Source organism: Aspergillus ambiguus, assembly GCF_047715705.1.
Source record: "Aspergillus ambiguus strain CBS 117.58 unplaced genomic scaffold BDV59scaffold_29, whole genome shotgun sequence".
In the NCBI taxonomy this organism is placed as follows: domain Eukaryota; kingdom Fungi; phylum Ascomycota; class Eurotiomycetes; order Eurotiales; family Aspergillaceae; genus Aspergillus; species Aspergillus ambiguus.
The window spans coordinates 40,585-52,126 of NW_027395542.1; the positions used below are offsets into that span (position 1 = coordinate 40,585).

An 11,542-nucleotide genomic window follows, 5' to 3' on the forward strand; every position below is an offset into this window, starting at 1 on the left:
AAGATGCAGTGTGTATGTTGGATTCGGTACGTTGCCCCCGTCGGACTCGGCGAGCCAGCGGTGGACCGTCGGCCCGCAACCAACTGGCGCGAGATCTACCAGGGATGGATACTACTTGGTAGGTGCTGACTTCTACAGACTCACAATGCAATGGAAACAACTCCTTATTCAGATCAAGTAGTCCAATGGGTATTCCGCCGTTCCTGTGATATGTGCACCACAGGCTGATATAATAAAATGACAAAGAGTGAAAGTAAGACACAGTGGAAGCGAATGTGACTGGAAATGCAGTACAACGAAGGTGTCTAAACACGGGCCAAAAGCAATAAACAACCACCATAGATAGTATTACAAGTTACCAGGCGCAGATGTCATTGCCCTTTATCCCTTTTGAACTCCGGAAACGCCGTGGGTCAGAAAGGATGCAATATGTCAACCAGAGCCTGCGATGTGATATCGGGCTCTTCTGACAAAGAAATAGGCGAGAATGAAAATAACGACAACAAAGCCCGCTTTGGTCATCAGTTCATAATTGAAAATCAGAAAGAAAGCAACAGATTGAAAGAAAGGAAATCCATTCCAATCAAGGTTGGAACTGAGCGAAAGAAGTCTTCATCAGAAAGACTAGTCAAATGTCATGCAATCATTCCTGGAACGAGGCTGCTGAGATCAGCTTCAGACTCCTCGTCTTAAACATTATGGCTCGGTTACAGAAACTCGTCAATGTTTCTCATGATTAGACGCTCGTTTCCTGGAGGTGGCGATCTCGGGTCCGCCGTCCGTGATTGAAGGAATTCACCCTCGGATCCATTCGGGACAGAGCGAGGAACCGGTGCCGCCAGAAACCCTGTGGTGCGAGGTGAAAACAGCGCGGGTGGCTCTTCCGGCACATCACGCACGAAGATGTCGGTTTTCGCCAGGGAGTAAGGGCCGGATTCTGTGCGCCAGGTGTTGCGTTCCGATGCCGGTTGCATTGCTCTGAAAGTAGTCCCAAGGGTATGGAAGCTCGATTGCCTCAGCGGCAAGGGTCGAGGGGACAAGCTTCGTTTGTGAGAGAGCGACTTGAAGTTTAGGCTCTCCGTAGATGTAGGTGTTGTCTGATTCGTAGACGGAATAGAAAGCGAGCCGACTGAACCTTGCGAAAGGCCATTACTCGAGCTGTGCCCGTCTGAGCCGACCGGAGTGTCCATTTCTGGAGGATCCACTCTGCTGGTCCGTGGGACCTGAGGTTCAGAACATCTTCGATGTCCAGCCACAAACCATTCCTCGGGCGCTGGTTTGGATGGGCTGCCACGAAGCAATCGCGACCGGAAGTCTGTCAGCTGGTAGATCAGGCTCATGTTCGGCCCAACCCAGCGGCTGCGCCCTTTGACAATCTCATACATTGAATTGAAGTCGAGATGCCGATTTTTGTAGAGGCCGTATGCAATAACCAAGGAGGCAGAACGGCTAGCGCCCAGTTGACAGTGAATGAGCACCTTCTTCCCTTGTGACACGCGGGAATCAATCAGCTCACACAGAGGGAACAGATCATCGAGAATTTCGGAATTATGATCCCAGCCAACATGGACGTATTCCGGCCCGGACTCCGCGTGAGGAGTTGCTGGGGAATTGATATCGGCCTGGGGGTATTCGAATGCAGACTTGAATGACGCATCAGAAACGGCTGTCCCAGGATCCACGACAGACATTCGCTTGGAGGGGGTTGATGCACTCCGCAAGGTGCTCATTACGGTTCCATTGTTGGCATTTTTGTTGGTAAACGGGTTGGCGACTTCCTTCGCCACGTTCACGACAACGTCGAACTGCGACGCTTCCTGCATCGTGGGTTCCAAATACAGATACACCCCAGAGTCGTAGATCTGGATCGGCCCGTGCGGATAGCCGCGCTCGTTGCGCCGCGTGGACTCGCGGGAATCGAGGTGGTCATCCTCTTCCTCCAGTTCGTGGAGCACGCTTTGATCCTGAGCGGACGGCAAAGGAGACAGCCCTTCCTCTGAGGCGCCCGGAGGGCGTTGAGTGCCGTGGTGCGTAACGGGTCTAGGTAACTGCATGCCGCCCTTGGGGCCGAACGACGGGGAGAAAATCGAGGTCAGAGAAGGGGAAGATTCGGTGTGTCGCAACGATTGTCGGCCGTGCGGGGTAGGCGGGACCATCTCTGTGACGTTACTAGAGAAGGACCGGTCAAATCCGGGGGTGCGGATCGTGAGGTTCGCTGGTTTGCGCCGTGTACTCTTTGGAGGGCCATGCATGGGGGATGGAGGTGCAGAGAGGTGTTGCGTGCCTGTGTCAACGACAGGAGCTGTTGCAATGGGGGGGCGGGAAGATTGGGACGGTGGGGGCATCCTGAGGGACAGATTCTTGAGATTCCGTGCTCGCCGGCCGGGGGAATCCGGCCGCTTGAGGCTCGGAACATCCGACGATAACTTTGCGACATTGTTCTGAGCGGCGGAGAGCGTCTGGCTCTCGATATTTCGAGCCGGAGGCATGAATTTGGGGTATGTCACTGGCATGGACGAGGGCGACTCGGGAGAGGAGCTCGGGGAGGTGTCGGGAGCTGAGGGAGAGTCAAATGTGGAGATGGTGGTAGTAGGAGAAGACTCGGTGGAGGCGGAAGCCACGGAAGAAACGCTCTCGCGATGTCGAAAGGGAAGCGGTCGCCGTGAGGTGTTGACAGTGACATGTGGGGGGACGCTGAGCGGGTGGGCGGCCACGAGATGTTGCTCCTCTTTATCGGACTGGTTGGGCAATCTCCCACCAAAGACGGACATGAAGGACGGAAACGAGTCCGGGACAGACGGTTGACTGGTTTGAACGGGCATGATGGAAACAGCGGAGGAAATTGATGGGCGTTTGAAAGGGGACGGGTCCCTTTCAGACTCGCGGCTCTCGCGGGATGCTGACGCGACGACTGCTGTACAACTATCGCATCCAGTAGACGAAAGAGAAGGAAGTGTTGGACTTGCTACCAGAGCAAATGACCTTTTGGACATCGTCGAGTCAGTCTCCATAGGATCAAATTGGATCAAGTCAAGGGATTCTGAGCGGAAAAAACGAAGCTGCAAGGAGAGTGAAACGGGTGGATGCGGTGAACTCTAACATCACAAGACTCCGGTATTAGGTGGAGGAGAGGAAGAACCACGGCATGGTTGCGGGATGTACGGGCGAGAAAGATGCAGAAGGGGAGAAGGAAGGATGAGGGCGAAGAATGAATTTGGAGAGGACATACCAGAGAATGCACGAAAGGGCGATTACCTCTTCGAGATATGTCAGTGATGTCAAGGATTGTGGATTGTTGTAGGAACAATAAAAGCCCCCTGCGTTGCTGCAGGGGTGTATCAAAGAAGCCGAGTGGGAGAAATAAAACCAGAGGAATCAAAAGGAAAGAAAGGGTTTCTGAAATGAATCAGAAACAGATGCAGAATGAATATTATAAGGGCATGGAAAGGATAATAATAGGTAGGGAAAAAAAATAAATATGGGAATGGGGGACTGTGCAGAGAGGAATTGCCGCCCGGGAGTATTTTCGTGTGGGCAGTCGTTCCCCCGGGGAATGACGAAAGCACAGACAAGATAAGATGGAGGGTGAGAGAAGAAGACGAAGGGGGTGTCAAGGGAAGGAGAAGAAGAGAGGGAGAGGAGAGACTTGAACGACTGCCCACGACCCAAGGGAAAGAAAAGGGCCTGTGGAAGAGAGTAAGAGGGGAAGAGAAGAGAAGAGAAGAAGGGAGGGGAGTAAGAAGACAGAGAGAGAGAGAGAGAGAGGAGTGGGGAAGAACTACTGCGTAGGATTGAGATATGGAAGGACGCAGTAAGAAGCAAAAGAATAAGAGCACGGAGGAGATGAAAGATCTTCCCCGCTTCCCGACGAGGAATCGAGAAAAATGCCACCAGGACGAGATTCTGGATACCGATTCCTCTCTGTGTCTCTCGCCGATGATGACCACTGAATACGCAACCACCTATTCTTAGGTTTTGAAGGTCGACAGTTGGTCATCTCGATAGTAGTTCGTTTGGGAGAAGCAGACGGGAAGCCCAGAGTGGAGGGCCCCGGTGCTGATTGGCCCCTGGCCGGCCGTGTTACTGGCCGGCAGCCAATCCACGGGGTTCCTTGGGTGGGGCACAGGAGACACTTCGGTCAACCAGATGTGGGAAACCAATCACATCCGCCAACCATCGCCTGCAGCTCTAATTTTAGCCGCCCGGGTTGGTGAGGGAGGCTGGAATGTGCATCATGGGCGCCAAAAGCACGCAAATCAGATGCCAGATCCTTCCCAACAGCCGGCATGTCCCCTCGAAGGCTCTTCGCTCGTCCGTATCACCTCCTCGTCCGTCGCCACCTGGCGGTCCACTCAGACGTGCCGCTCGGTCCGGGGAGCGAGGATCAACTGCGGTGGAATGGGTTTCAACTTGGCAAATGGGGGAAGTGATGGACACCGAGAGGAGTGGAGACAGTTCTGATACAACCCAGGGCTGAGAAGTTTCGCCGTAGTGTTGGATGTGCATCAGGAGCCACCTTCACCACAGATCCCTATCCACCCATATGGAGTATCAGCTGCTTCCACACTCTCCACTTCTCTTCCTCTTGGATTTCTCTCTCTCTCTCTGCTTTCGGATCCATCGCGTATCTGAACCAGGGGAAAGGGAAGGGGTAGGTCACAACTTGGAACACAAGGAAAATAAAAATAAAATGGGGAAACCGATAGCTCCACAATTGACGCCACCGAAAAGGGTAAGAGTCGAGGCTAAACTCCGAAGGGAAAGGGCAAATTATTCGGAACAGGAACGAAATTGCGCTCTTCGGGACATATAAACAAACTAACGGGATCCCCAACACGAGAAAAACAGAGGGGAAGAAGAACGCTAATCATGAAATCTAGTGATACCACCACCACTGAATGGGACGTACCTGTCTCAAAACTTTCGCTTCGGCATCCGAATCCTTCCCTGTTGGGTAGAACCACACCGCCGTGACCCGGATGAGAATCTATACCAGAGTGGTACTAGGCTCAGACAGGATTTTCATTTGCTCTTGGAGTGATTGTGCTCGGGCACCCCGGCGTCGGGAGGAACAATGATAATCACAACGATGACGACAGGGCAGAAAGGAGAGAAGAAGAATCACAGAGGATTCTTCCAGAAGCGACACAGAAAAAAGTCTGTTTACACGCCCACGAGGAGATCAACCCGATCCAAATTGGATACACCGACTGAACTGTGGTACATCCGTCTCTCCAGATGGTGAACTGCAGTAGGAATTCCAAATCGGTGTGATGGGACCCGCTTGTGGGTGCACGGAGCTCGCTCTGTCCGTCTGGTGTTTGTTTGCTGTTCGGGGAGAAAATACCGAAATAATTAGAATAAGATAACTGGGAAGTCGAAGTCACTCCACACCAAAGAACAGTCAAAATCATCAGGAGAGAAATCGAGAAGAGAAACCAAGCGGTCAGAAGAGCAAGCGGCACCTTTTTACAGGGATGGATGGCAACGTTTCGCAGGGATCTCTTGCTGTGGAGGCCGCCAGAGGCTCTGGGGAAGATGAAACGAAAAGGCGGATCGGACTACGAATTAGAGCCGTTCGACGACCCCTGGAAACGGTGGGCAAGCAGTGGGTGTTTTTCTCTCAGCGTCATCAGCACTGTGGGATAAGCATGATCTGCGGCGTAATTGTCTTGCTTTGTTCACCCTATTCGAACAGGATGAGCGGTCATACCCTTCCTCATCCAGAGGTATGCGTACACTGTATATCTTCGACATTCTTGCACCTTTCTTGTCTTGTCCCGTTTAAATGAGATGAGAGAATGCGATAGAGCCGACAAGAGCAAACACAGCTGAAACACCCCATTGCATGCGCTAAGAGCCCGCCGGTGGAGGGGTTTGGCCATTCTGAAACGCACCAATTCCAAGCTAAACTCCTCGCCACCATCATGTGGAAGAGCTCGCCTGTCATGCTCCATTTAGAAAGGAACTGCAATATGATTCAATACCTAACGTTTCACCGACTACATCATTCCCCGGCTGATCAGGTCCATCATATCCCAAGACGTGGGAGAAAAGGGGGCCTGCTTAGGGAACTCGATGATGTGATGCCCTGAAGATCTTCCCGCCGAGGGTGAATCATAAGGAGGAAGCTTCTAGGAGCGCAGGTTCACCGACAATGCAGCCTCAGGATATCGAATGCAGAGATGTGATGATTAATCCACGGGGACAATCTATTTCAAACCTGACCCTTCCATCTCCACGTGGTTGCAATGTCCAACTGATACACAACCAGGAATACATTAAGAACCGCCGAACTCGGGCCTGCGGTTCGGTCTTGCAACCCGGGATAATCGCGGCAGAGATCCTTTGGACAGATTGCTCATTATATTACCTACTTAATCTATCAGCAGCCGCCGCCCCCAGCAAGGGGACTTGTGACATTTAGATGGCCATGCACGCCCGTATTCATATCTCCACAAAGCATAAGCGACCTGAGACAGTCCTCAGATAGATGAGTGGGCGCGTTCTCTACACACACTTAATATGCCGTGTTTAGTTTCTCTATCTAGGTAGGGTCATGTACCTCCTGCCCCTGGGACATAGTATAGTTAGTTGGGTTTCGGGGATGTTTCAAAATTGAGGCAGCGCTTCCATCCGCCAACACAGGACTTGTCATCCATGGAAGCACCCAACCAATCTCGACCTCTGCGCCTATCATCCTCGTAGGCAGGATCACCATCGGATTACTATATTTATCCCTCTGCCGCACGCAATGTCGCGATGGATACCGTATCAATCTGCACTATGGCGATCAGCAATTGTTTCAATAGAGACCGAAACCTTCGTTTATAATATCAGCTTACGTCCAATTAACCTTGTCATCTCGAGACAAGCTACGCAGTGCGGTGTGGTTTTCGCTTGCGCAACGCTCCAGACCTACTAGGTAGAGCGCTTGATGTTACAGAATTGGAGATAGCGGGGTTACTTGACAGCAGTTGTTTCAGCATGTCCGTTGGCGACTCAGGCGACCGATGCAGAGTTTGGTCTTCACTATTCAACTGACGTGTAGCTAGTACATCCTGGGAATTATGAGATATTGCAGTTCCTGAGAACGTGTGGTGAACCATGCGCGGCATGCCATTCCATCGACACTCCCTCCATGTACTGTACAAAGTGCCCTGGACTTATCTCAATATTCTGCCAACCTCTGAACATCGTCATGTCAGCAATGATGAGTGACTCGCATTAATATGAGTTGACGACTCTCAGTTCCAGCCAGTCTCGGATCAGAGCATATAGATGGCCACTCAAGACTCAGTAATAGACCGGGAACAAGAGCGTCCAGTTGATTGTCGACGGATACCCTCCAAGACAAGAGACTAGCGGCCAACTGTTTATGCAGGATACCGTCTACCGACAGAGCTGGCAGCTGGTGAACCAAGGAAGCAGCAAATGCGAACCATGGTTCTCCCAGGGCTATTATGTCTTGTTGCTACAGGAACTGGAGAGGATAAATAATAAAGGGAAAATTCCGGTTGACTGTTGGATCAGCTACAGACGTTTGTTCTTGGTTGTCGAACTCATCAACTGGGAGATCAAGCGACCTCGAAGGTCATCGGAGAAAACAACCACCAAGCAGATCGTAAAATCCCACGAAGAGATCGATCAGCCTCTGTCTCCTCTGCCGAAGGATCATTTTTATTCCTCGGTGGATCCCACCAGCTCCACTGTCTCGTCCCCAGCCACCGCGATTCTCCTTCATTTCCTCCTCACTATTATTAGCAGTGATTGAGAGATCGAGAGATCCTGCTGCCCACAGTCACTGTAGTCGAAATGAGTGCGCCGTAAAGAGATCTGTATTATCCGTAGCCTGCACTAGCAACATCCATGGTCCCCACAAGAAACTGGAGTGATGAATTTTCTCCTTTCCCCTCCTGTAGGCGAAATTCTCCTTTGCATTGTGATTGATCGAATGGGACGGAGAACATGCAGCAACGACGACGTGGATGCCTGACCAGTTTGCACGATGAGATTCCCCGACGAGGTAGCAGAGGCATCCTCTCTCCCTTCGTCCCCCATCAACTCCCGCTTCACTTCCCGCCCTCGACGAAAGACTGAGTCCGCCGTGGATCATCCGACCATCGATGCTCCGCCTAGATCCCGTTCGCATCTACCTCCAGTGGTGCGATTTTCCAGCCGGACGACCACGACTGAGTTCCACCCGGATCGCAGTCCCTCGTTGACCGAATTCCCCGGGCGACCAACGTCGGAGAGACGACGGGAGGAAGGGAGGACGGGTGATACGCCGGAGACGACGAGGAGGACGATGATGATGATGGGGGACGATCCCCGTGACACGGGCAGGGCAGCCGCGCTAAGGTCGTCCGGTCCAGCTCTATTCGCTTCCTCTTCCTCCCAACAGCCTTCCAACACCACCACCACCTCCTCCTCTTCCTCTCCTGCTCAGCCGTCTGCTCATCATCGATTGCCTCAGAGTCGCTTCAGCTTCGAGTGCCATTACCCTCTTCGCAAGAGAGCCTTGACCGCCTCACATCACGCCTCCCACAGTCTTCCCGCTGTTGACGACGCCCCGTCGCGGTCCATAGCGCCCGATCCCTCCCCGAGGCCCCAGCGCAGTCTGCTGTACGACACACCCCGGCGTTCAGTGCCCGGTCTGAACTTGTCCTACCTTCGCTCTTCGACAGCAGCCTCTTCATCGCAGCCCCAATCCCCCCGACGAGATCCAGCTTCCCGTCAGCACGGCGAACCTGCGTCGCCCCTTCATGCGCGCTCAACCGTTCGAGTGTTGAGTCCCAATGCGACAAAGCGTCGGAACGAGTCGTTGTATACCCAACACCCACTCCCGAATGTGAAGAGGAGAATGCCGTCCTCAACAGTCACCTACGCCCACGCGAGAACGCTGGCCGACGAACGCGACCGTGCCGTAAATGGTGCCGAAAAACAGGGACTTGACGACGGCAAGCGGACTCCGATGGCGGATGATGCCCGGTCGAAAAACGAAGACATCTTCTTGAACATTGCCAGGTCCGATTCCACGCGTCGAGACTCCTTCGGACGGTCAGAACTTCGACGAGTAAGTGCTTCCATGCGACAACCATACCTTGACTGCCCCAACGGCAAGGTCGTCTGAAAGAATCGGCGTTGACTGACAGAGTGGAAACAGTCGCGATTTCGAATGTCTGGGAGTGGCCTGCGATCTCCTGCCTCGCGTGTGAATAACGAACAAACCCCTTCCCCCGACCAGCTCCGATTAAGTACCTACGACAGCCCCTTGCATTCCAATAATGCCTCTCCCTCCACCCCCTACAGCTCTCTATCCTACCCCTATTCGGCCTCCGCTCATCCACTTGACGACCACTCCCGTTCACACCATCCCGGTTACGGCTCCAGCTCCAGGTCCACGATCGGCCTGCCTCGCAGCCGCTTTAGCCGCGTCAGCCCGGACGCTTCGCCTCGCTCGCCCGATACCAATGTCGAAAGACGAGCGTCTCTACAGGATCCCCGGGTATATCGCCACTCCGCGCTCTCTACCATCCGCAGCAGTCGACACACATCTACCTCGGAGGCCACAGAACGTGCACTACAAGAACATGATCGCACTCGACAGGATGGAACCGAGTCAACCCTCTCAACGACTGCACCCTCAACCGTGTGGGACGAGCTGGAAGATCTCAAATCACGCATTAAGAAATTGGAATTGACCGGAAAGCTGCCGCCTTCTTCACAGGAGGCAATCTCCTCTGCATCCACCGATCGGCCACAAACAGCGACAACAACAGTCACAACAGTATCCTCCTCTCCTCGCCATGGCCGCAAGGTCAGCGGTCCGTCTAATGACTCGGACACTATAACGATACACAGTCAAGTTCATCCGCTCCTACAGTCTGCGCTGGCCAAGGCCAAAAATGTCCTAAGCAAGGAGGTTTATGCAGCCTTAGAGGTCACAGTGATGGATGCCCTGTCGTTGTCCGCGCTTCTTTCCTCCGGGAAAACCCCCTCGGGTAGTGTGTCCGTCGTGAACGGATATAGTTCGTCTGAAAGGCACTCCAGACGGAAGGCAGACAGCGTTTGCCGAAGTTTAACTGAACTCTGTCTTGCGTTGTCCGACGAGCAGCTTCGCGCACAGCAAGTGTCAGGCGCTGAAGGGACCCACGGGACGCACCATAACAACGCCGATGAAGGGACTGCAACTCCTACGCTCACCTTTTCTCGGAGTACGAGCCAGGAGCCCGAGGGTATATCCCGCCGGAAGAGCACTACGCATGCGCCCGGTCGCCTTGAATCGCGTCGGACCAGTCTGGCAACAGTTAGCGCCATCCCGACAGAGGATGGTCCTAATACCAAGAAATTAAATGAGCCAGCTTCTGAGTCAAAACAAACGCAGTCACCGGGCTCGTCAGCGCCTGCAAGCCGACTGAGCCGGCTTTCAACATCACTTCGGACAAGGAGGCTGCAGAACGAGGACGACAGCTCCGAACAGCGGTCTTCCCATATTCGGTCGCTATCGCGAAGCATGACGGACATAGGCGGCCCTGCCTATACTCACCGAGTTTCTCCACGTCAGCGACACTCCCAGCTGTACTCGATGTCTCCCTCCATGCACGACTCTCTACAAGACCAGAGCCCACGATTTTCAGCGCAACTCCCTCAAACACAACTTCCTCAACCCCGCACTCCGACCGCCTCGCAGTCGGGTCTACCCCTTCGCAGAAGTCTCGCAACCTCAAGTTACACCCCAGCGACTGCCCGCTCCAATATCCAAGCGGGTTCTCGTCGATATGGACTGTCCCCTGCAGTCTCCACTGTTGCTGGTGACGAAGGGCCCCTTTCACCGGCGCAAGAGCCCTCGCAGACGCGGATCACTGCCTCCAGCAAATTGGCGACGAGCTACACACCCATCGTCCAAAATCGAGCAAGAACAAATAGCCTAGGCGCACGCAGATTTGGCCTTCGGCAGCGCCAGCTGTCCACGGCTGACCACGCTGTAAATTCCTTCGATGACAGCATTGATTGATTACTTGGCGTTTTCTTCGTTTATCGTTACCAGTCATAAATACTGCGGCCTTCTCCTTTCTTTTCTTCTTGTTCTTCTGTTCTATGCTTCGATCTGGCATTCAATATCGGTTACGCCTTTCATCTAACGCAGCGACCCAGCCATGAATTTGGATATTCTTCATAGCCGGCGTTTTTTTCTTTTCTCTTATTACCTGCTTCGCCCTGAGGCCCCCCTGAGGCCGTTTGTTGAACTCAGTTTCAGACCTAACGACGAATGTTTTGACACTACATTACCGGATTTGAATGCATGCATACGTGGACACAGCGCATTGGACGAAGACATTTCCTTCTTGGGCGAATATCATGGTTTTCTTTTCTTCGCTTCATTCCTGTTGTGTTGTTTCCCCTACGCTTTTGGGGGGGGTTCGGGTTCATGTACAAACACCGTCCCTGATTTTTCCTATCTGATTCTTCATGTCAGTAAATTCTCTGTTTTTATTATCTGATGCAACGGATGTATAAATTAACTGACTCTGTGGGCTTT

At 53.0% G+C, this 11,542-nt stretch overlaps 3 protein-coding genes across 3 annotated transcripts; 1 reads left to right on the plus strand and 2 right to left on the minus strand.

Moving 5' to 3' along the window:
* Nucleotides 1-700: 700 nt before the first annotated feature.
* Nucleotides 701-3,433, minus strand: dspD (putative protein-tyrosine phosphatase). The gene is made up of 2 exons (XM_073697073.1): nt 3,230-3,433; nt 701-2,982 (listed from the first exon to the last, which is right to left on the minus strand). The coding sequence occupies exon 2, from the start codon at nt 2,820-2,822 to the stop codon at nt 708-710; it is 2,115 nt and encodes a 704-aa protein (XP_073545522.1). The 5' UTR covers nt 2,823-2,982; nt 3,230-3,433; the 3' UTR covers nt 701-707.
* A 2,114-nt stretch (nt 3,434-5,547) lies between these two features.
* Nucleotides 5,548-6,057, minus strand: BDV59DRAFT_76754 (uncharacterized protein). The gene has a single exon (XM_073697072.1). The coding sequence runs from the start codon at nt 5,955-5,957 to the stop codon at nt 5,682-5,684; it is 276 nt and encodes a 91-aa protein (XP_073545523.1). The 5' UTR covers nt 5,958-6,057; the 3' UTR covers nt 5,548-5,681.
* A 1,834-nt stretch (nt 6,058-7,891) lies between these two features.
* BDV59DRAFT_76802 (putative LPXTG-motif cell wall anchor domain protein) lies at nt 7,892-11,304 on the plus strand. Its single transcript, XM_073697074.1, has 2 exons — nt 7,892-9,076; nt 9,167-11,304. Exons 1-2 carry the CDS (start codon nt 8,009-8,011, stop codon nt 11,015-11,017), a joined length of 2,919 nt encoding a protein of 972 aa, XP_073545524.1. The 5' UTR covers nt 7,892-8,008; the 3' UTR covers nt 11,018-11,304.
* The last annotated feature ends 238 nt before the right edge of the window (nt 11,305-11,542 follow it).

What these genes read in the sequence shown, in the direction of transcription:
- dspD (XM_073697073.1), bottom strand. Translation starts at nt 2,822, where the DNA reads ATGCCCGTTCAAACCAGTCAACCGTCTGTCCCGGACTCGTTTCCGTCC.
- BDV59DRAFT_76802 (XM_073697074.1), top strand. Translation starts at nt 8,009, where the DNA reads ATGAGATTCCCCGACGAGGTAGCAGAGGCATCCTCTCTCCCTTCGTCC. An exon ending in GACGGTCAGAACTTCGACGA is followed by an intron (nt 9,077 to 9,166) that starts GTAAGTGCTTCC and finishes GAGTGGAAACAG; the next exon opens with TCGCGATTTCGAATGTCTGG.
- BDV59DRAFT_76754 (XM_073697072.1), bottom strand. Translation starts at nt 5,957, where the DNA reads ATGGAGCATGACAGGCGAGCTCTTCCACATGATGGTGGCGAGGAGTTT.